At 41.4% G+C, this 21,631-nt stretch overlaps 1 protein-coding gene across 1 annotated transcript in view; it reads left to right on the top strand.

Annotated features, from left to right (window-relative positions):
• Positions 1–2,123: 2,123 nt before the first annotated feature.
• Positions 2,124–21,631, top strand: part of PRKG1 (protein kinase cGMP-dependent 1) — a 935,506-nt gene continuing 915,998 nt past the window's right edge. Inside the window, exon 1 of the mRNA XM_075935047.2 lies at positions 2,124–2,815. Within this exon, the coding sequence (XP_075791162.1) occupies positions 2,550–2,815 (266 nt within the window). The 5' untranslated portion in view covers positions 2,124–2,549. The remainder of the gene's footprint in view (positions 2,816–21,631) is intronic.

Below are 21,631 nucleotides of genomic sequence, written 5' to 3'. Positions count from 1 at the left end.
AGGTCTCAGCTATCTGTCACTGGTTTACAGTATTTTCACAATTCTGACTCACACATGTTTGAAACAAGATTTTTTGAGAATTCCTTTAATAAACATTCTTCCTTGTGAATGCTTTTTAATAAATAAAGGTAGTGTCCACAAATTCTGTAGCTGCTTATATACTTCGTGGTCTGTCTGTTTCTCTCTTCTTTTTTTGAAAGTGTTTTTTTCAGTAAAATGTTTTCTCTCCACCCCCTTCTTCCTGTGTTCACATTTAGAAGCATCATTTGGACGGACCTGAGAGCAAGACACCGGACATGCTCAGACCCATTCCTTCTTTCTTTTCACGAACAGATAGATGCCCAGTGCTTGCAGTCATTTGACTTTGTTTCCTCCTTGAGGCTGTTACTAGCAAAGGACTTTCAAGCTTGAAGCACCCTTCAGGAAACTGTGAAACTGACAATGCACATATTGCTGTCAAATGCACAAAGATAAGAAACCAAGAAGACACATTTCCTTTTAATCTCTTTAAGCAGTGGGAATATCGAGTTGTAGGGGCTTATTGTAACAGTTTTCAGATAGAAATGTGATAGGTTGTAAGCTTTAAAAATACATTCATAAAAATCATGTGTAGTGGTCTATTCCTAATAAATACTGTAAACAGTGATATCCTGACACAGTTTAGGTGAAAGGCAAAAGTCTCATTTAACTTCAGTGGAACCAAGGTTTCACTCTGACCATAGGAGGTATCATAATTTTGTATCTTACAGAAATGATCTCCTGACAACATCTATTGTACCTATAATTGATCATGTACAAATTCCATTCACACTAGTGTAAAATAAATCCTAAGAATTCCCACTGATATCAGTATAGTTACTAAGCACTCACATGGAAAAATGTGAGAACTAGATCTAGGGCCTATGAATGAGTAGTAAGAGAAGATAAAAGCTCTCAATACATGTCCATGTGTTAATCAGGAGGCCACATCCTGAAATTGCACCAGATGACTTTTTGACACGTTATATTTTGCTTATCAATCAACTTGCTACAAATTGTAGACATTGTTGAATGAAAATTCTATCTTTCAGAGGCAGTGAACATTTTTTCTACCACCATTTAAGGAGTATGAATTATTTTTGTAGCATTATAAAGGGGCATTGTTACAAGAATAACAAGAAAGTACTTGGAGGTGATGGTGTCTACATCAGGTATTAGAACTTTAATTTATAAGTGAACATAAATTGTTGAACATTCAATAATATGATTAAATTCATGCATTTTTGGATGAGATGATAAATGGAATTTGTAACATCTGCAGAAGAATTTTTTTGAATAGAAGTAGCTATAATCTATTCAGAGCCATGGAAGGTTAATGTGCTTGTTTTTAAAATTACATTCCTTCTATGTAATTACCTTACTGGGGTTTATGATAATGTAAAACTAAGCTGCCTTAAACAACCAGCTATTGACTTTTTAGGGTGTGTGTTTTTTGTTTTGTCCTTTTTTTTGGTAGACCAGAATAGCAGTTTTGATGCATCTTCTTCTCTAAGAGATAACTAGTATATATTACCAAGTACTTTTAAAAAGGTATAGTGAAAATGGTGAAATATCATACACAGCCCTTGTACAGACAGGTAGATTGTGAATGGAGGAGAGACTACAGATTTTAAATAAAATTCTGCACACTGAATTTTTGTGTACCTAAAGAATCAAATGACAGACCACATACACCAAATTAACAGATTTTTCTTTAGGTGTCCTATGCAATCAGCACTTACTGAGACTGTCAGCTTTCCCTTAATGAACATGAAACAGTACAGGACACATTCCCCCAGAATCATTTAGCAAAAAAAGTTTGATTCTTAATGACAAGTGATAATATCAACACTGTTCTTGTGCAACAAACTGGAGCCTTGTCATGCAACTCAGATGAACAGTGGTAAGAGATGAGAGGGTGGGGAAAGAGAATAATTCATGTAGGTTATTAGCTGAACACGTTTTAATATTTATGAAGTGCTTTTTTTTAATACAAAGTCTTTCTTAGGATCCAGTTACAGAGAGCTGCGTCACCCTCTCGATCACATGGTAATTGTTGCTATTTCAAGGATCAAGTCTTGGAGAGTGGTACAAAGCATCCCCTCCCCCTCACTTCTTTTGTACTATTTAGTGTTGGACAGTGATTAGTGTATGATGGAGGGAGAGCTGCTGCTCTGATCAAACGCAGTTGAGGAGCTCAGTGGACTGTGTGTGCTCTCCCCTCCCCCCCCATGGAGTGACTCTGGCGGATATGAAGGGAGGAAGGACAGCTGTAATTGGTTTCTCAATGAAAGATAATCACCTATTCCCAGCAGAGAGTTCGGATTAGCACTCAGCATCTCCTCTCCACTGATTTCAGATTTCTCTGCGTCCGTTTACAGCCCACTCAGCAATAAGTGGATCGAAGAAAGCTGTTCACCACCCATTAGTGGTAGCTGATCTCCCTGTTCACTTATTGAGAAGCTTCATTCACTCAGCGCTCGCCTTCCTTGTCGCTGCTGCGGGCTAACAAAGTTAGCGCAGGGTGGAAAATGAGCGAGCTGGAAGGGGACTTTGCCAAGATTTTGCAACTGAAGGAAGAGCGCATTAAAGAGTTGGAGAAGCGACTGTCCGAGAAGGAAGAGGAGATCCAGGAACTGAAAAGAAAACTGCACAAATGCCAGTCCGTGCTGCCAGTGCCCACCACCCACATCGGACCGCGCACCACCCGGGCACAGGGCATCTCCGCCGAACCCCAGACCTACAGGTCTTTCCACGACCTCAGACAGGCATTTAGGAAATTCACCAAATCGGAAAGGTAGGACCAGCCTCTGGGGACATGGGCCGACCCTCCTTCGCCCTGGCTGTTGGCAGCAAAGCCTTAGTAGCCAGCAGCCCCTTGGGGATGGACTCCGAGAGGGTGGGGGCGGGGGCGCAGATCCCGTCTCTCCTCGGAGCTCCTGGCTCCGCCGGCTCAGGGGCCAAAGGGGCAGGCAGGCACTAAGAGTTAACTACTTCTGTGGGCAAGTTGGGGAACGGTCAGACCCCCCGAGCCACGCGGCAGCTGGATCCGCCCTGCGGGGCAGCCTCCCCAAGTTTCCCTTTGGACTCGTGCAGAAATCCCGGGTTGTCTCCAACCCACCCCCCGCACCCAGCCGTCTGCCCCGCGCCGGGCCCCGCAGCCCCGCGTCCCGCGATGAGCAGGCTCGGAGCCCGCTGCCGGCGGCCTCTTGCTGAGCCTGCCCGGGCGCTGCGGGCATGCTCAGTGACAGCCCCGGCCGCACACCACTTGCTCTCCGGCCAAGCAGGGGGAATGCTCTGTGCCCGGCCGGGGGAGGGGGCATTCAGGCGAGAGCGAAGGGGGCGGGAGCAGCCGCGAGGCCAAAGCCAGCTCCCCGGCCCCCTCCTGCCTGGCGGCTGCTGCCCGGCTCCCGTCCCGGACACCGGAGAAGCCCCATCGATCGGCTCCAGCATTAGAGCCCCTGCGGACCGCAGCGAGAGGAAGCGCATTAGGGCTTTTAGGCGCGGCGGGCTATCGAATGTCCCATTAGCCCGGCGGCCATGGGGATGTGGGGGGGAGGGGGGAGTCACGCTGCCGGGAACGGGTTCCCCAGGAGCTGCCCAGCGCGCCAGGTCAGCTCACCCCCTCGCCCCAGGGCCGCTCCGCGGGGGCCTGCCCTCTCCATGGCGATGCGAGCCCAGGGGCGAGGGGAGCGGTCGGTGCTGCGGGGCCAAGCTGGCAGGAGCGGCGTCTACTCAGCCCGGAGCCTTCCTAGCCTACAGCCCCGGGGCGGGTCGCCCCAGGAGAGCGCGGGCGGGCCCCACTGCCCGCTGGGCTGCGCAGGGTCCCTCCTCCCGCCCCGGAGCGCTGGGTCTGCGCCCTCCCGAGCGAAGCGCGGGGCCGAACCCAGAGAGCAGCTGTCCAGGAGCGAGTCCCTGGGAGCGGAGGCGGCTGCTTGGGAACAGTGGAGACTTGTGCGTGTGAGAGCCGCAGAGTGCCCCAGTGGGCCTGTGAGAAACGCGTGTGAGCCTGCGCTACGGACACAGCCCAGCCGAGAGAGCCAGAAGGGGGTGATTAAAAGTTGGCTTCCTCACTGCCTCAACCGCAGCCTCTGTGTGTCTGATGTGATTCTCTCTATTTCCCAGCTGGTTTTGGATGACTTACTCCCTTCCTTTCCTCAGACCCAGACTCCTGCTTCTCTGCCCCTGTAAGAAACTCAGTTTCCTAAAGACTGATTTGGGTAGGCCTGATTTCCCCCCTCCCTTTCCCCCACCGCACCCCATTCAATGGTTCCTTTGCTACATTTCACCACGGCTTTTTAATTGCTACTTGACGACTGGTTTATTTTTAAATTCCTCTCAGTCTGACAGTCCTGCTTTTCAGGCTGGAGGGGGTTCCAGCGAGGTTTGAAAGAGGGCACTGTGGATCTCAAATTAAAATTCATTTGGTTTGCAATATGGCAAGTCAAGTGATAATTGTCAAGTGTGTGACATTCCCACTGGAAAACCCTTTAAAAAGAGATCTGGTATGGAAATGGCAGCCACCAGCCTCTCCTGCTGTGTCCAAAGTCCAGAAAAGCTTGAATGTGTAGGTATCCTCTAGCTGCAGACAGATTATTCATTCTATTAGGTGTGTCAAAGCACATTTTTTTTCCCCCTGCAATATGCTTTGCAAGTATGTCCCCACTTCCTCCTCTTTCTGGTTTACACTGGGACAGAGGGTAAACTTTTCCACTCAGTATTTGGGCTTATGCTTTAGAATGGAAACCATAAAGTTTATTTTCAGCAGGCTGACTCACTATAGTGTAAAGAGTTATGACAAGTATAATATATGGACATAGCAATGGTTGGAATTGGGGGGTGGGGGTGGGGGATGCACCAGAACATTTAAAGTAACAGTATGTGTTACCAAACAGCACCTTTCCCCCCCTTTGTCAGAAAATTATGGCTGATTGCCTTATTCAGGCCCAATATTTTATTCAGGTGTTGCTGAAATGAAGGTGTGCCCTGCAAATTTATGGCATTCCACATTATATACCTTTAAAATATTGGTCCTGTTCTGGGTTCCCTGACTAAATGTTGAAGTAATCTTGAAAGGTATATTGGAGTTAAGAGAGATGGTTTTATGAAGTTACTGAGCCTACAATAACGTTGCCTCAAGCATTGTGTATAGTGACATGTTAAAGCTGTAATGTCCTCTTTAAGGTCTTTTTAATTGCTGGACCACTTAAAGATTTCTCCTCAACTGCAGAATAAATGTACTGGTTTGTTGTTGTTGTTCCTGTTTAGAACCTGAACACTACACTCTACATACCATGTATTATTACTGAAATTGTGTTCAAAATGTTTGTCATAGAAAGATATAGATATAGAAATATTTGTTGCTACAAAATTCAAAGTTCCCTAACTACAAACTTTTATTATGACTACAAGTCATTATAATACACTATCACAATTTACTTGTATTTAGTGGAGTGTAATATTTAGGCCTCTGATAAATAGTCTTTGCAAAATGAATATGACGAGAATAGAGAGAAAAATATCTTGTCTAATTCAAGTGTATATAAATAATATTGAGAAAACATAAAATTTTTGCTGAATGAAGAAGGCCTGTGGACATCTTGAAATTCATAGCATCTATCAAACAGACTATTGATATACAGGATTAACTGAACTTATACTGTGAATTGCATTGATATTCACTGGATGAGACAGTTGTCCATTCAAAATAAAAAGCCAAGATTGACGTTGGCAGTGGACCCTTTTCTTTAAATCAAAACTACCATCTTCTTTCACAGCTACTGTTTCTGAAACTAAACACATTTCCTTCAAGAGAAGCTATAGCCAAGCCTCTTATAAGTGACCAGCAAATCTGGAACCCTAGAAATTTCTTTAGTTTAGCCAAATTATTCAAAAGAAATCAGCTCGGAGCATAGGCTATATTGTCACTTCCAAAAATTGCTCTTTATTGCATGTATTGTTATGAAATATAGCTTAACATGGTGAAAACCAAGGTCCTAAAGGGGTGCTGGAACATTTTTTTTATAGTAGGGTTGTGAAGAGCCATTGAACCAAACTGCAAACCCTATATTATAATAGAAACCACTTCATGACTGGGTGTGCTGCAGCATACCCTGTGCCCCTAGTTCTGGCATCTATGGTTCCTGATATTCCCTGGACATCCCCTTTTCTTCCCTGTGATTTTGCCTGTAGTGGGGAACATCAGCATTTTCCCAGTGGCTCTGACCTGTCATATTTGGCTTGGTCTTCACCTTAGAACCATGTATTCTGACCATACTGAAATCTCCTCAGTTCTTCCTGCATAATACTCCAGAGTAACTTGAAGATTCAACTTCTGCTCCCTCCCCACTTTGTCAAAACTCTTGTTCAAGCTCTGATCCTCTCCTTTCTTAACTACTATTTTCCTCTCAGGTCTTGTAACATGTACAGAAAACTACAGCCTGATAACAGCCACAGAGGTGCCCTGCTGTGGCCTGTACTATGGACTGGTTAAAGGTCACATGTCCTATTATATTAATTGCTTTGTCTATTTTACCCCACTGTACTCATTTTTGCTTTTCAGGACAGAGGCTGTCATTTTGTTAAGTTTACACTAGAGGGTCTCAAACTCCCAGCCTATGGGCCAGTCTGGGTTGGAGCAATTGCACAATTCAGCCTGGGATTCCTGGGGGGAGGGGAGGGGAGGCTGTTGTCCATTACTGGCACCCAAGCTATGTCATCTCCTCCCATAGCACCCTGTCCCCTGAGCATGTGGCTTGAGGAATATCAAGGAGGTGGGGGCTGCACTCCCTGCAGTGGCAGGATCCATGGAGGAAGTAGAGCACGTTGGACAGGCTCACTGACTATGCTACACTTTCCTCTTGGTGCCTGCTGATAGGGAGAGTGTGGGGGTGGGAGGGACCCCTGCTGCCATATGGTGCAAGGCCCCATTGGTGGTCCCCAAAGCCACATGCTCAGTGGGAGGGATGGAAACTTTCTCTTGCATCAACAAATTGCCAGTTAATGAGTTAGTGTTTTGACATGCTTCATTTTTGTTTCTGCTCTTAAAATTCTCTCTAGTTTAACATCTTTCTGCCACTGTGGTTCAAGGTGAATTCATGCATGCTATAGGGCAGAGATGAGTTCCTTGTGCAAGTAATGCATGTGCTTTCCAAACATCTCGATGGGTTTTTTTTATATTGTTGGATCAAACCCCAAGGGCACATTCAGTTTTCTATCACCCCTTAGTCTCGTTCAGCATTTCTACTTCCCAAATATCTTTCTCACACTAATGATCTGTGGTTTCAGACTATTTTTATCACATGTATTTGATTATATTTTTGTCTTGAGAGGTGCTTCTGTTTTCTATAGGAGTTGCAGGTGCTCAGTGTCTCTCAGGATCAGACACCACCACGTGCATGTATTTCTATCTTTGTAATATATTTTGCAGGGTTTTCCCATCGTTAATAATAATTGTATGATTCCTGTATCCTTACTGGTGGTTGCAACACTTCTCAATTTAATATCTTAAGAATATTATGATCAATATTAAGAGTTTAAGGCATTGGGTTCTTGTTCTATTATAATTAATGAAGTTAAATAAAACTAAGCTCAATAACAATCCTTGAAGCATTCACTGACCAAGCATTCCTTCTCCTCTTTCCTTCAATTACCCCCAGATTTATGTTGAAAATGAACATTATTTTTGCTTCACGGGTTGTATCAAATCCACAGAGCCCTGCAGGGGTGGATGCAGATATCTGCAGATTGTGTTTGCGGGTGCAGTTACCAATTTTATATCCAGGGAGGGCTCTACAAATCTAGTGTTTCTAATATACAAAGTAACAATGTTAAAATGTTTTGATGAAGTCTAGGTATATTGCAAGACTGTTTTGTTTGTCCATTAAACTTAAACCCTGCAGTTTATCAACACTCAGAACCTGTTTGAGTGGAATTGCTTATAAACATGTGATACTTAGTAATTAAATTCCCACATATCCAATAATTGCATGTAGTGTTTTGTTCCAATATTTTACTAGGGTTAAAAGCTAGAGTTGCTGGATAATAATTTCTAGGTAGAAGTGGTGCTGTTGTTCTCTAGCTGTTTCCATGATTCTGACTTTCACCTAAAATTGCCAATAGTTCAGTATCTTCATTACATAATTGCCTTGAGACTCTAGGATAGATATAAAATCAGGTAGAGTTTCCATTGTATAATATTTTCAAATATTTCTCTTTACTTTTTAGTAATAGCTACAGACTGTGTTGTCCAGCTACCTCTATTGTTCTTTAGAGCTGAAATTGATTTGGAGATTGTAAGATAAGGCTGTTTCTAAATTTGGAGGCAACCTCATACAATAGAAGCCAATAAGATATTTAGACAAATATTGACATTGGTCTATCCTGAAATTTTGAGTTCTTAATTTAACCCATTACGGCCTTATTCACTGGTGTCAGTGGGAGCCTTTTATAGACACCAGTGGGTTTTGGATCCCATTGCTTGCCAAAAGAACATTGATACTTAACTAATGTGTATATTTTTAGAGCAAATGTTCTTGTAGTTCACATAAATAAATCTGAAATCCTCATACTACACAGAATTTTTGAAAAGTACTTGTCTTACTGAGACGAAAACAGACTAGATTGTAGCTATGAAATGTATTCAGCAGAAGGTAAATATTATTGTCATTGGGTTTCATGCAGTTTAATGGGGCAGCATTTTAAAGAATCACTATGATTTGAAGAAGGTTGGGTTAAAATAGAAATACATTATTTTCTTTAGTGTTTTTATTTAATCATATTGTGCATTAAAGATTTGCACCTACAAGACAATTATTTATTTGTCTTTGCATAACAGAATTAGTGTTATAGGCAAACATACAGAGAAGATTCTTAACTATATCACTCCAAAATCATATCTTTATAATGAAATTCCATTCTCCAATAATGGGAAAAGGAAAGCATTCTTGCATAATTTTACAAATAATCATTCTACACATACTACTTGCCATCGTGTGTGCATTCTTCTAAGAACTGCCATTCTTTCTAATTGGGGTAGCTTAGTGTGTGTGTGTGTGTGTCTAATTATGTTCAGGAAATAACGTGCTTGCTTACAAATCTCACAACCCCGTTTCTAAAAGTTTGATGCCTTTTGAGCTGGAAATGTACCTAATGTTTTGTGGAGGGGGGGGGGGGACGAGAGGAGAGGGTGACTGATGTAGTAGGAAAAAATGCCACTCTATTGGCAATAGTATTTAACTTTCTATATTTGTAACTTTTTTTGTTTGCATAACATGCATGTATTTAAATACTTAAGTGTATAGATGAAGTCTAAAGGTCTGTCATCTAGTTGCTGGTTAGCTGAACCTTAATAGGAGAGGGGGAAAAAACCCTCAATTATTTCTTGTACAGCTTAGTGATAAGTCTAGCCTGTATGATATATGTCTAGCCCATAGGCAGTAAGGGCATGTTAGTAATGTCTGACAGTATAATAGTCCTGCTTGTTAGGTAAAGTTTTTAGGCACTATGCAAGGACGAAGCACTTTTCATGCACAAAACACTGCAAAATTTTAAAGGTGTTTTGGTGCCTACAGCAGTAGATATGTCATTAGTGGGATTTTGAAAAAATCTTTTTTACTATTCTCATAGCAGAGTAGCTGTAGCAAAATGGAAATGATCTGTCCACTAATTTTGGTGCAAGGAGTTTCTGAAATTCCTTCAAAGGTGTGTGGGTTTTTTTTTTCTTCTTTTAAGCTCAGAAAGGAGAGTTAAGAGTGTTTGCCACAAGATGGCAGTGAGACTTAATATTTAACACACAATTTTGGTGTGTGTTTTGGTTTCAGTAAAAAAAAAAAATCCACTTTTATTTTGTGCAACTACTTGTTCTCTTGACAAGCAGACACAATTCAGCTTTCAAGAATCAATAAACCATACAAAGTCTTAATTTTTATGTCTTTGACATTGTTTAATATATCAAACTATAGGGCATGAATATGTGTCAAGGGAACACTGTATTACATATCTCTCTTCAGTACTGTTGGATTTCTAGGTATGCCTGTATGATTCATGAATTTAGCTCTGCAAACATGATCTCAAGCAACATTGTTGAATTCCCCATAACTCCATATCAAACATTTGGAATAAAAAGTGTCTTTTTCTTTCAGTATTTTATAAAATATCGTCTAAGAACTAGAATCTGACTTTAGGTACAGCCCTGAGCAAGCAGTCATGGTGTATAAATTGCACTGCTCAAGGGGTAGTCCCAGGAGGTACCGAGATTCAGAGAAACATACTGTTGAGTCAAGTTCCTCCTGGTCCCAGAAGCCAGTTACCTGCTGGCCTTTATTAGTACCAGTGTATTATGTTTGCTCATACTGGGTTGGGCGCTATAGCCAGAGAATGGGACAAAGCTAAGATTCTGTCCATTTACTCTCGACCATGTAAGGAGTTAGCAGGTGAATAGCATCGCTTATTCCTACATGCCTGGATCCAAGGCCTCAGAAGCCTTCTTAAACGTTTTTGCTTCCTTCTAAATCGTAAGATTTTTTTTTTGCGTACTCTCAAGGTAGAAAGAACCCATCCTCCATAGCTAAGCTACTACAGTAGATAGGATGAGTTAATATGAGATCATGTCTAATTCATGACTATTTGCTGAATCAATATTCCCTTGGAGAATACCATTCAGCCTTCTTGCAAGAAACCTATTTAATTCAATTCTACCTGTGTCTACTCGTGAGAGCAGCCAAGAGACGGAAATGAAGTAATCGTTCTGGTGTCATGGCTTACATGTTTTATATCTTTGATAGAGACTTAGTACAGAGTGTGTGTAAGTATAAAGCAAAACCTGAATTATGTTAAGGTTAAATATTTCATTAAAAGAAGGTGATTCAGATCCAAGGCTTTCACTGTCACACCTAACCTAGGGTTTAAGATCACTTGCTGATAGAGACAGACTAGCTGCCCTAAACAATATTTTCTTGATGCTGGTGTGGTTTGGTGTGGTGGTTTTTTTTTTTTTTTTTTTTTTGTTCACGTTAAAGCTGGTTATATAACTTCCTGGAATAATTTTCTGGTGTGTTAAAACCAAATGGAAATAGCCAAATTTATTAAAATTGTGTAAAAATGACTGTAAATGTATATGGAACTCAATTTTTCTTTATCATTGTAATGTCTCTTGAGATTATAAAATATTAACAAAACCTTTATAACGTTTGTCTGAGACTCTGTCCAAGGTGCTTTTGGCCTATGTCACAATAGGCCAAGCCTGATCATGCTCTTAGATAACTACAATATGCAGAAAACAGTTACAGATGATTAATAGTCCATAAGATAGATAACCAAAGAATATTCTCTTTGTCTGTTACCTAAAAAAAACACACTCAGGAAGAGTGTTACTGTTTTAAAGGTACAGATTAAAAAGAAAATCTCCATGTTAGTCATCCCACTTATCATTGATACAATACCATCTGGCTTCAGTCTGTTTTCACAGGGCATACTATATGTAGTTAGTCCATAGCTGATTAACACACAAGATCACAATGGCTTCATTAGAATCAGTAGGCTGTATTATTTCAACATACTTTAAGGAGCCTTAATGAAATTTGTAATGCAGACTAACTCCAGTGTGCATGCAGCTGCTACTTCTATAATTTAAATAACTCATTTGTTTTATTTAAGAAACCACAATTCTACGTTTTGATTCGTTTCCTCTCAAAAGAGTGCCTTTTGCTAATTCAGAGCTGGCCATTATAGATGATGCGTTTCCTCCTCCTCGAAGAGCAGCGTTTCCTCCTCCTCCTTGAAGAGCACCTACTATGTACAATTACTTGTATTCTAACAGTGGCCTTAGTGTCTTGCAGACTCAGAGAAGAAAATCTATTACAGGAAGTCTACTGTAACTTAAAAATATGTAGGAACATTCTGAAGAGAGTAGCTGAACCTAAGCTCGATCCTGAAAATCCTTTTTCATTCAAGTTGTCCTGTTGAATTCTGTTCAGTGGTCTGGGCTTTAATGGTGCATCTACACTGCACCCGTAGCTCAAAATAAGCTATGCAATTTGAGCTATGCAACTTGCATAGCTTATTTTGATGTTTGAAAATAGCTCATTTTGAAATTTGGTGCTGTCTACATGCACTTATTTCAAAATAAATCACTATTCCAAAACATCCCTTGCTCCTTGTGGAATGATGTTTACAGGGATGTCAGAATAGTGAACCTGTAATATTTCGAAATAAGAGGCATGCTCAAAAGACACACTAGCTATTTTGGGATACTCGCGCTATCTCAAAATAGTGCTGCAGTGTAGACGTAGCCCAAGTGTCTAACATTTTAAAGAAAGTCCAACTCTGCTTGTTCCATAAGTGTTTAGAAAAATAAACAAAAGTTGCAGACAAGTAGATCCTTACTAATTGGATCACTTAAGTAAAAAGTACTCTAAACTACCATCATGGGTTGGCATAACCATGAGCTAAAAGAACTTGGAGGAAAAAGCTTATTTTAAAATGAATTTTTGTTGGCCTGGTGCTGAAAGGCAGTTGACCAGACTAGATGATCCAGAGGCAATCGGATGAAATTGGCAGCTTCAAGAAAATACTACACAGCGTTTGACATGTGAGTTTGAGTTTTTGCTGTCACCTCCCTCCATTGTGTCATTCTGCTCTTCCCCATGTTTCTTTTTATCTTTATCTTTCTACCTTTGTCTACTAGGAGTCTGGAATAGTTATAGTTAATCAAAACAACTCCACCTTTGCAGTGCTGCTGTAGCCCTATGATCAAAAAGGCAAGCAAAGCCCTTATTTGTCAGTGCTAATCATTCATTCAGTAGACCCAGTTCTCAGTCTCATCAGTCACTTCCAGACCTGTTTCTCCAGAAGTAAGGTTGTAAGTGAGAGTCAGAGACAGAAGTTGCATTTTCTAGCTGTACTAATTTTTTCTCTCCCACTTTTTTTTTTTTCTTGAAGGAAACAGTATTGAGCTTGAACAACAACTTGACTATCTAAACTAAAGTTTTCTCTTTCCTGCTACAAGAAAAATACTACGTTCACTCCATCTAAAATCAGAGGTTTTCCCTGTGCAAGACAGTACATCTAAAGGAAATCATTAAAATGAAAGTCTGTCTTAATGCTTTAACTTTGTTTTTTGTGTCTTTAGTAAAAGGCTAAAAAGATATTTAATCGGGTTTGTTCCACTGGGTATAAGCCAGTGATAGCTTGACACACAACTCTGGACCACACTTAACTGTTTAATGATAAGTGAACAAGAGTTTTATTAACATCTTATCCCTAGTTCAGCCCAAGATGCCTGATTATCAACACACTTCAGTGGCACAACTCCTATGAGTAACTCTTTCAGGATTGGACTAAAAAACAAAGATCGTACTGTCTGTTCCTCTGCCAATACAGAACTGTCCCCAGTACTGTATGCTTGAGTGCTTTGTTCTGCCCACTTTTAAATTAGCTAAGTTATAGATCTTTTACTACTTCCCTTGGGACACCAACCCACAGCCAAACAGACTTCACTGAAGTTGAGAAATGACAGTAAATGCGGCTGTAGCCTGGAGAAATCTTTCTCCTGGTTTAGTTATTCTTAACTTTATCGTAGCATTGCCTGGGATCACCATTATACTTTTCAACTGTTTGTGTCTCCAATCACATCTTTGATCTAATTTTAAAAATAAAAAAGAGGAAAGTTCTCTTAAGTGGGGAATATTACTTTTCAAAGTAACAGTTGGGAATAATATTGGTTCAGTGTGGAGTTGGGGGAGGAAAAATCCTCTTTTGCTGTTGTATTTTTCAAGAGCAGTGCATAGATTTAGATATGGTATTGTACAATACTCACCTACAGAAGAGCTTCTGTATAAGGTATTGTAAGCTACTCAGGTACAGTAGGGCTTTTTTTAATCACACGGAATTCTTATAAGAGCTCCAGACTACAATAGTCAAAAAGTGGTTTATATATTTTCTCTAAAAATTACACTCTGTGTGTGTGTGTGTGTGTGTGTGTGTGTGTGTGTGTATAATTAAAATAAAGCCTTCAGGTGATAGTGTAGAAAAAGAAAATGACAGAAAGGGACAAAATAAACCTTCTTTTCAGCTTAAGTGGCCAACCTAGGGGAAAAAACATTCCCAAGATGTGCTCCATCACATCTGGAGTTAGAAGCTGTTCCTCTTACACAGTATGTAGGTATGACAATTATTTTTTGTCCCAAGACAGTCTTCCACCTGTTGACTGTTTGCTCTATTTACTGCTCACTGGAACTCTTGAATTCAAATGTGAGAGAGACATGGTGGTGTGGTCTGTGGACTACAAAATAAATTAGAATTCCTGAGCTGCTACTTCTGTGCCAACGTCTATCTAATGTATATTTCTAAGCTATCCATTAGCTTAGTTCTACTGGTGCAATGTAGGGATATAAGCGAGTAATGAACTACCCAATAATAAACCTAGGTATATCGAGTTCACTACTCGCATTCTCCCCCTCTCCCTCCCTCAGCCCCTGCTTGTTGCCTCTGTATCAAAGGCATCAAGGGGGGCGGGAAACAGGAGCTGGTGCTGTGGGAGTGCTGCCTACCATCCCCCATGCTGCTGCCACAAAGCAGCCCCTTTCCATGACAGCTGGGGCTAGCTATGAACACAGGCTGTTCCAGCAGCAGCCCCTGTCCGTGGAGGGAGTATGTGTGTCTCCATCCCAGCTTCCTGCTGGGACCCCCATGCAAAGGGGCTGCTGGACATGGTACAAGCCAGGACTGAGCAAGCCCTGCTTAGTCCTGGCTCCTTGCTGGGTCTGGGACCTACCCCTGCTGCAGCTCTGCATTTTTATATGTAATTGCAGGACCACAACATTGCTGGACCAGCGAGCCCTGCCTGGCATGGTTCAGGAGTTGGTGCAGTGGGGAGCAAAGCCCCAACTGAGCCAAAGGCAGCAGATTGGGGGACCAGGAGGCCAGCCCCAGCTGGGTAGGCATAGTGGGGAGCACAGACCCGTCCAGGCCAGAGGCAGCAGGGTCAGGAGCTGGGACTAAGGATGTTAAATAAGGATTAATTTACTAGTTGAGTAGTTGATGCAATTTCCGTCAACTAGTTGATAGGCACTTCTGCATTTCTCCTCTGAAATGTACAAGAGCCCTCACTGGGGGCTCTTGAGCATTTCAAAATTGGAACTCTGCATGCAGCCCGGGGCCAGTGGGAATCCCACTGACTCCAAGGTCCATGAGAGTGCACTTCAAAGCAGAAGCACAAGAGCCCATGGGCTCTTGCGCGTTTCAAAGCAGAAGCACTCTCATGGACCTTGGAGTCAGTGGGACTTCCCACTGGCCCTGGGCTGTACGTGGCTTGCCAGCTTTGAAATATACAAGAGTCCCCAACGAGGGTTCTTGCACATTTCAAAGTGGAAGGGTCTGCATGGAGCGTGGGGTCGGTGGGGGACTCAGAGTTTGTGACGCTGTTGCTTTGAAATGTGGCATTAGAGCCCGGGATCAGCTGGGAAGTTCCCAACTGATTCCAGGTTTGTGGAAAATCCCTAGGGAGCCCAGGGCCAGCTAGGGAGTCTCCAGAAGACCCCGGGCTACACACAGTGCTGCCACTTTGAAACGCTGTGGAGGTATATGCTTTGACCACTTTTGCATTTGTCTTTTCCCCAACGTTTGGGTTATTGGTATATACTGATGCATGTTTTCACAGAATGTGCACACTGATATTTGTGCCAGTGTCTTTGCAAGAGAATCAATACAATGTGTGTTAGCTGACCAATTACAACTTGGCATAGGTCATTTTTTGAATCTATAGTGTACTGAATGCTCTCAATGAACTAGTCATAATTTCTAAAATAAAAAGATTGTTTAAATTTAACTAATGAATTACAGTGCTAGATATCATGCTATGCTCTTAAAATAAAATCTTCAAAATATTGAGTCATTCATTCAGCTTTAAGACTTATACAGTCTAAGGCTTTTGGGTTTTTTGATTTCCATACTTATTTATTTTAGTTTGTCATGGGAATGTGGGTTTCCTTTGACAAGATATTTGAAAAGTAGAATTTGAGGAGCTGAGAGGCAGGGATGGAGATATGTAAAATCATGAAGGTAAAGTTGAGGAGCTGGAAGGTAAAGCTGATTCTCTTTGCAAATTTATAGAAAAACAGAATTCCCTAAAACATCAAAATGTTTAGCCAAAATAGGTATACTGAGAGAAAATGACTCCAATGTAGTGATTTAAAAAAAAATTGACAGTATGTAGTGTTTGTTTTTTTAAAACACACACACACACACACACACACACACACACACACACCCCTTACATTTTTATATCAAGAAAATTGAGAACAGTGCTGGAAGGTATTGTGAGCGTTTAATTATTTTTGCTGCCATTCTGAAGATGCTGTATCAGTGGAGTCCTCAGAGATGAAAAGGATGATTGCAAGGATCACTTTATTGAATTTTCCAATTAAAACACACTTCTACTTAATAGCTTTTTCTTTAATAGAATTATGACCAAACTAAATTCTTTTTTTTTAAGAACATAAGGATGGTAAGACTGGATCTTATAGATGGTCCATTTAGCCCAGTGGTCCCCAATGCAGTGCCCGCGGGCACCATGGCACCCACCAGGCCAGTTCTGTGCGCCTGCCAAGTGATTGGGGCTGGACTCGCCCCCAGGCATGTGGCGCATGGGCGGAGCCAGCCCCTGGGTGCATTGGTGGCATTGGTCCCGGGTGCGCAGCACATGTCAGTGCCAGCCCCGTGCGCGTGGCAGTTAGATGGCCCCACCCCCGGGTGCGTGGCACGATGTCTGTGGTGGCTCAGGGCGTGCGGCGCATGGGTGGCGCCAGCTCTGAGCACGCAGCATATGGGTGGCCCCGCCCCTGGGTTTCCGGTGTGTGAGCAGTCCCGCCCCTGGGCGCCCGGCACCCCCAAAAGGTTGGGAACCACTGATCTAGCCCAGTGTCCTGTCTTGACAGGCGGTATCTTGCTTCAGAGGGAATGAATAGAACAAGGCAACTATCAAGTGATCCATCCCATCATTCAGTCCCAGTGTTTATTTTACCATTCATATGCATACATGCCCATTGTCCATAATTAAATTCTTAACTCTTTTATGATTTGCATAGGGAGTATTCGTATAATATATCTAGTTCTTTTTTTACCTTGTGCTATTTATCCTACTTTAATTGTCTTGATCACTGTAAGGAAAAAAATTGGGTCTGTAATATTCATAGATCCCAAAGGAATTCTGCAAAGCTTCCTGAATAAGCTGGAATTCATACAGAAGTTTGACATACACAGCATATGCCATTGAATGGGACTAATTATAATGCAGAAGTGCAATTATGGTAATTGGAATCAATCAGTGACTGTGAAAATGACAGGCCCCATAAGAAATGACACGTATTGAGTGTGTCCTAAAAAAAAAGTTTCCAGGTTTGGATATTTATAGTATTGCTTTGAAGACTCCCCTGAAGTGAAAATAGTTCAGAATCAGATAATAGAAATGAGGGCATTTTAACAACTATGAAGCATGAACATTTTCCTTTTAATTACAAAAAATACTACTGTTGGGGTACATCTACACCGCACAGCAATTCCGGAATAGTTATTCCAAAATGATGTATTTTGAAATAGCACATCTACACTGCAGGTTAACCTCAAAATTAGTCCAAGGCAGGCTTCCCTAATGTAGACATGATATCTTGATTTAGAACCCCAGGAGACACTAGGAGGAGTAACTTAGAATGGCCCTGGTGAGGGACTGTTTCGAAATAGCAGCAATGGAGCATCTACACATGTCTTATTTTGAAATACCAATTTTGGAATAGGTGTTCTTCCTCATGGAAATAGGTTTACAGAAGTTGGAATAAGTTGTCCGTTATCATAGAAGCATAGAATACTAGGACTGGAAGGGACCTCGAGAGGTCATTGAGTCCAGTCCTCTGCTTTCAAGGCAGTACCCGGTACTGTCTAGACCATCTCTGATAGACCTTTATCTAACCTACTCTTATAAATATCTCTAGAGATGGGGATTCCACAACCTCCCTGGGCAATTTATTCCAGTGTTTGACTACCCTGACAGTTAGGAACTTTTTCCTAATGTCCAACCTAAATCTCCCTTGCTGCAGTTTAAGCCCATTGCTTCTTGCTCTATCCTCAGAGGCCAAGATGAACAAGTTTTCTCCCTCCTCCTTATGACACCCTTTTAGATATCTGAAAACGCCTATCATGTCCCCCCTCAGTCTTCTCTTTTCTAAACTAAACAAACCCAATTCTTTCAGCCTTCCTTCATAGGTCATGTTTTCTAGACCTTTAATCATTCTCGGACCCTCTCCAATTTCTCCATCTTTTGAAATGCAGTGCCCAGAACTGAACACAATACTCCAACTGAGGCCTAACCAGTGCAGAGTAGAGCGGAAGAATGACTTCTCGTGTCTTGCTCACAACACACCTGTTAATGCACCCAGAATCATGTTTGCTTTTTTTGCAACAGCATCACACTGCTGACTCATATTCAGCTTGTGGTCCACTATAACCCCTAGATTCCTTTCTGCCGTATTCCTTCCTAGACAGTTGCTTCCCATTCTGTATGTGTGAAACTGATTGTTCCTTCCTAAGTGGAGCACTTTACATTTGTCTTTATTAAACTTCATCCTGTTTACCTCAGACCATTTCTCCAATTTTTCCAGATCATTTTGAATTATAACCCTAACCGCCAAAGCAGTTACAACCCCTCCCAGCTTGGTATCATCCGCAAACTTAATAAGCGTACTTTCTATGCCAATATCTAAATTGTTGATGAAGAAATTGAACAGAGCTGGTCCCAAAACAGACCCCTGGAGAACCCCACTTGTTATACCTTTCCAGCAGGGTTGTGAACCGTTAATAACTACTCTCTGAGTATGGTTATCCAGCCAGTTATGCACCCACCTTATAGTAGCCCCATCTAAGTTGTATTTGCCTAGCTTATTGATAAGAATATCATGCGAGACCGTATCAAACGCCTTACTAAAGTCTAGATATACCACATCCACCACTTCTCCTTTATCCACAAGACTCATTATCCTTTATCCACAAGACTAGTTATCGTATCAAAGAAAGGTATCAGATTGGTTTGGCATGATTTAATCTTTACAAATCCATGCTGGCTGTTTATAAATGGGTACTATAAATGGGTACTATATTTGCCCTTTTAAATGGGTACTATATTTGCCCTTTTCCAGTCTTCTGGAATCTCTCCTGTCTCCCATGATTTTCCAAAGATGATAGCTAGAGGCTCAGATACCTCCTCTATCAGCTCCTTGAGTATTCTAGGATGTATTTCATCAGGCCCTGGTGACTTGCAGGCATCTAACTTTTCTAGGTGATTTTTGACTTGTTTTAGAAGGTAAAAATAAAAAAAGAACTACCCCCTTCCCACTAGCATTCACTGTTAGGCATTCCTACAGACTTCTCGGTGAAGACCGAAACAAAGAAGTCATTGAGCATCTCTGCCATTCCAAGTTTCCTGTTACTATTTCTCCCTCCTCACTGACCAGTGGGCCTACCCTCTCCTTGGTCTTCCTCTTGCTTCTAATGTATTTATAAAAAGTCTTCTTGTTTCCCTTTATTCCCGTAGCTAGTTTGAGCTCATTCTGTGCCTTTGCCTTTCTAATCTTGCCCCTGCATTCCTGTGGTGTTTGCCTATATTCATTCTTTGTAATTTGTCCTACTTTCCATTTTGTATGACTCCTTTTTTATTTTTAGATCATGCAAGATCTTGTGGTTAAGCCAAGCTGGTCTTTTGCCGTATTTTCTATCTTTCTGACACATCAGAATACCTTGCTTTTGTGCCCTTAACAATGTTCCTCTGAAACTACCAACTCTCCTCAGCTGTTTTTCCTCTGTCTCGATTTCCATGAGACCTTACCCATCAGCTCTCTGAGCTTACCAAAACCCGCCTTCCTGAAATCCATTGTCACTATTTTGCTGTTCTCCCTTCTACCCTTCCTTAGAATTGTGAACTCTATGATTTCATGATCACTTTCACCCAAGCTGCCTTCCACTTTGAAATTCGCAACCAGTTCCTCCCTATTTGTTAGGATCAAATCTAGACTGGATCTTACAGATGGTCCATCTAGCCCAGTGCCATGTCTACTATTTCTAATTTATTTTGAAATAATGGAATTGCTGTGTAGATGCTCAAATTATTTCAAAATAATGTTAGTTGTCTTGAAAAAAATGGTGCATTGTAGATGCGCCCTTATGGACCCAGGCAATGCTGGGTATATCTGCTAGTACCATATATTTTTGTGGAACATGTGAAGTCTAGATTCTGATCCGGGGATAACAATGACGACTATTGCAAGAACAAGAAAAAAGAACCAAGCAGAATATTTAAAAAACAAAACAAAAACCAATGTTTCCATAAAATACTTTCTTTACACTTTCATTTTTAAGTTCTGAGACCCTCTCATTGCCATTATGAATGCACCCCTATCTTTCTCACTTCTTAGAGTTCAGACTACTAGAATTTTCAACCTCTTCTCCCTCCCACCTCCTCCTCCCCCCCCACACACACTTTTTTTTATTTGGCAGTGCTAGGTCAGTGGATACTACTTGCTTGTTTTTCATCATCCAAGAGGAGAATTTTTCTTCTCTTCCAGAATGGACAGATAAGAATTCCTGAGTATGGACAGCCAAATACAAATTATAGTTACTATTTATTTAGGTAGCAGGCAAAAAAAACTCAGACATACAAAAAAGCATCATTCCATTCTTTCCTGTGCAAGGACTGCATGGGACCTCAATAGATCAAATGGATTTTCATTATTAAAGAGGTTAAAGAAATGTAGTTTGTGTTTAAATCCATTAAACACACTTTCTACTATCCTAATTCTGACTTGAATGGAGATATGCCAAAAGAGAATTTGCTCTTGGTTCCTTTCCCTTCCTCTCTCCTCCCACCCCTTTTATGGACAACTGCTGAGCCCCTTTCTTGCTTCCAAGTTGTCAGTTTTTTCTCCCCCTCTTCCAGGAATAAACTAGCTTTCATATAGTTAAACTCTTCATGTATTATTTCCAATCCATGTTTGAGGCATTTTTGAGAACATTTCTTGTCTCTGGCCTCCTCGGGGAGTCTTCTCCCCCTCCCCCCAAGAGTTTCACAACTTACGGACTTTATTCTTTTTTTTTTTAAGGTCAGGCTTTTGATATAGTTCCACATGAAGCAAATTAGGGAAATGTGATCTAGATGAAATTACTATAAGGATGAATAAACACAAAGGATTATGATTAGCTGGTAGTATTGAATGATTATAAAAATGTACCGTGCCAGTTCATAGTTGGAATAGCTGGTATTCAACCTCTAGTACCAGATTTTATACAATCACAGGCTTTGCTTCCAGATGTCTGAATTCCACATCTATTGAATTACTGTATTCCTGATGCATCCCGAATCTTATGGATAGCCAAGTTCACACTACTGTGGTGCAAAACTAATTAGTCATGAATTAAAATACACAAACTGCAGTTTCCAATTATGCTTTTTGTCTTAATTAATGAGGGCTAAGAGATCCTGTCTGTAAAACATCGATAGTAAAGAGGCATGCCAAGAGTGATTTCCCTGGAAACAAAAGGCAGTTAAAAGGTATCAGGCCTATTAAATTTCTCT

This window comes from Pelodiscus sinensis, chromosome 8 (genome assembly GCF_052426305.1).
Source record: "Pelodiscus sinensis isolate ZL-2025 chromosome 8, ASM5242630v1, whole genome shotgun sequence".
Taxonomy (NCBI): Eukaryota; Metazoa; Chordata; order Testudines; family Trionychidae; genus Pelodiscus; species Pelodiscus sinensis.
Note: the sequence above shows the minus strand (reverse complement) of the source record. Positions and strands in the feature narration are given on the sequence as shown.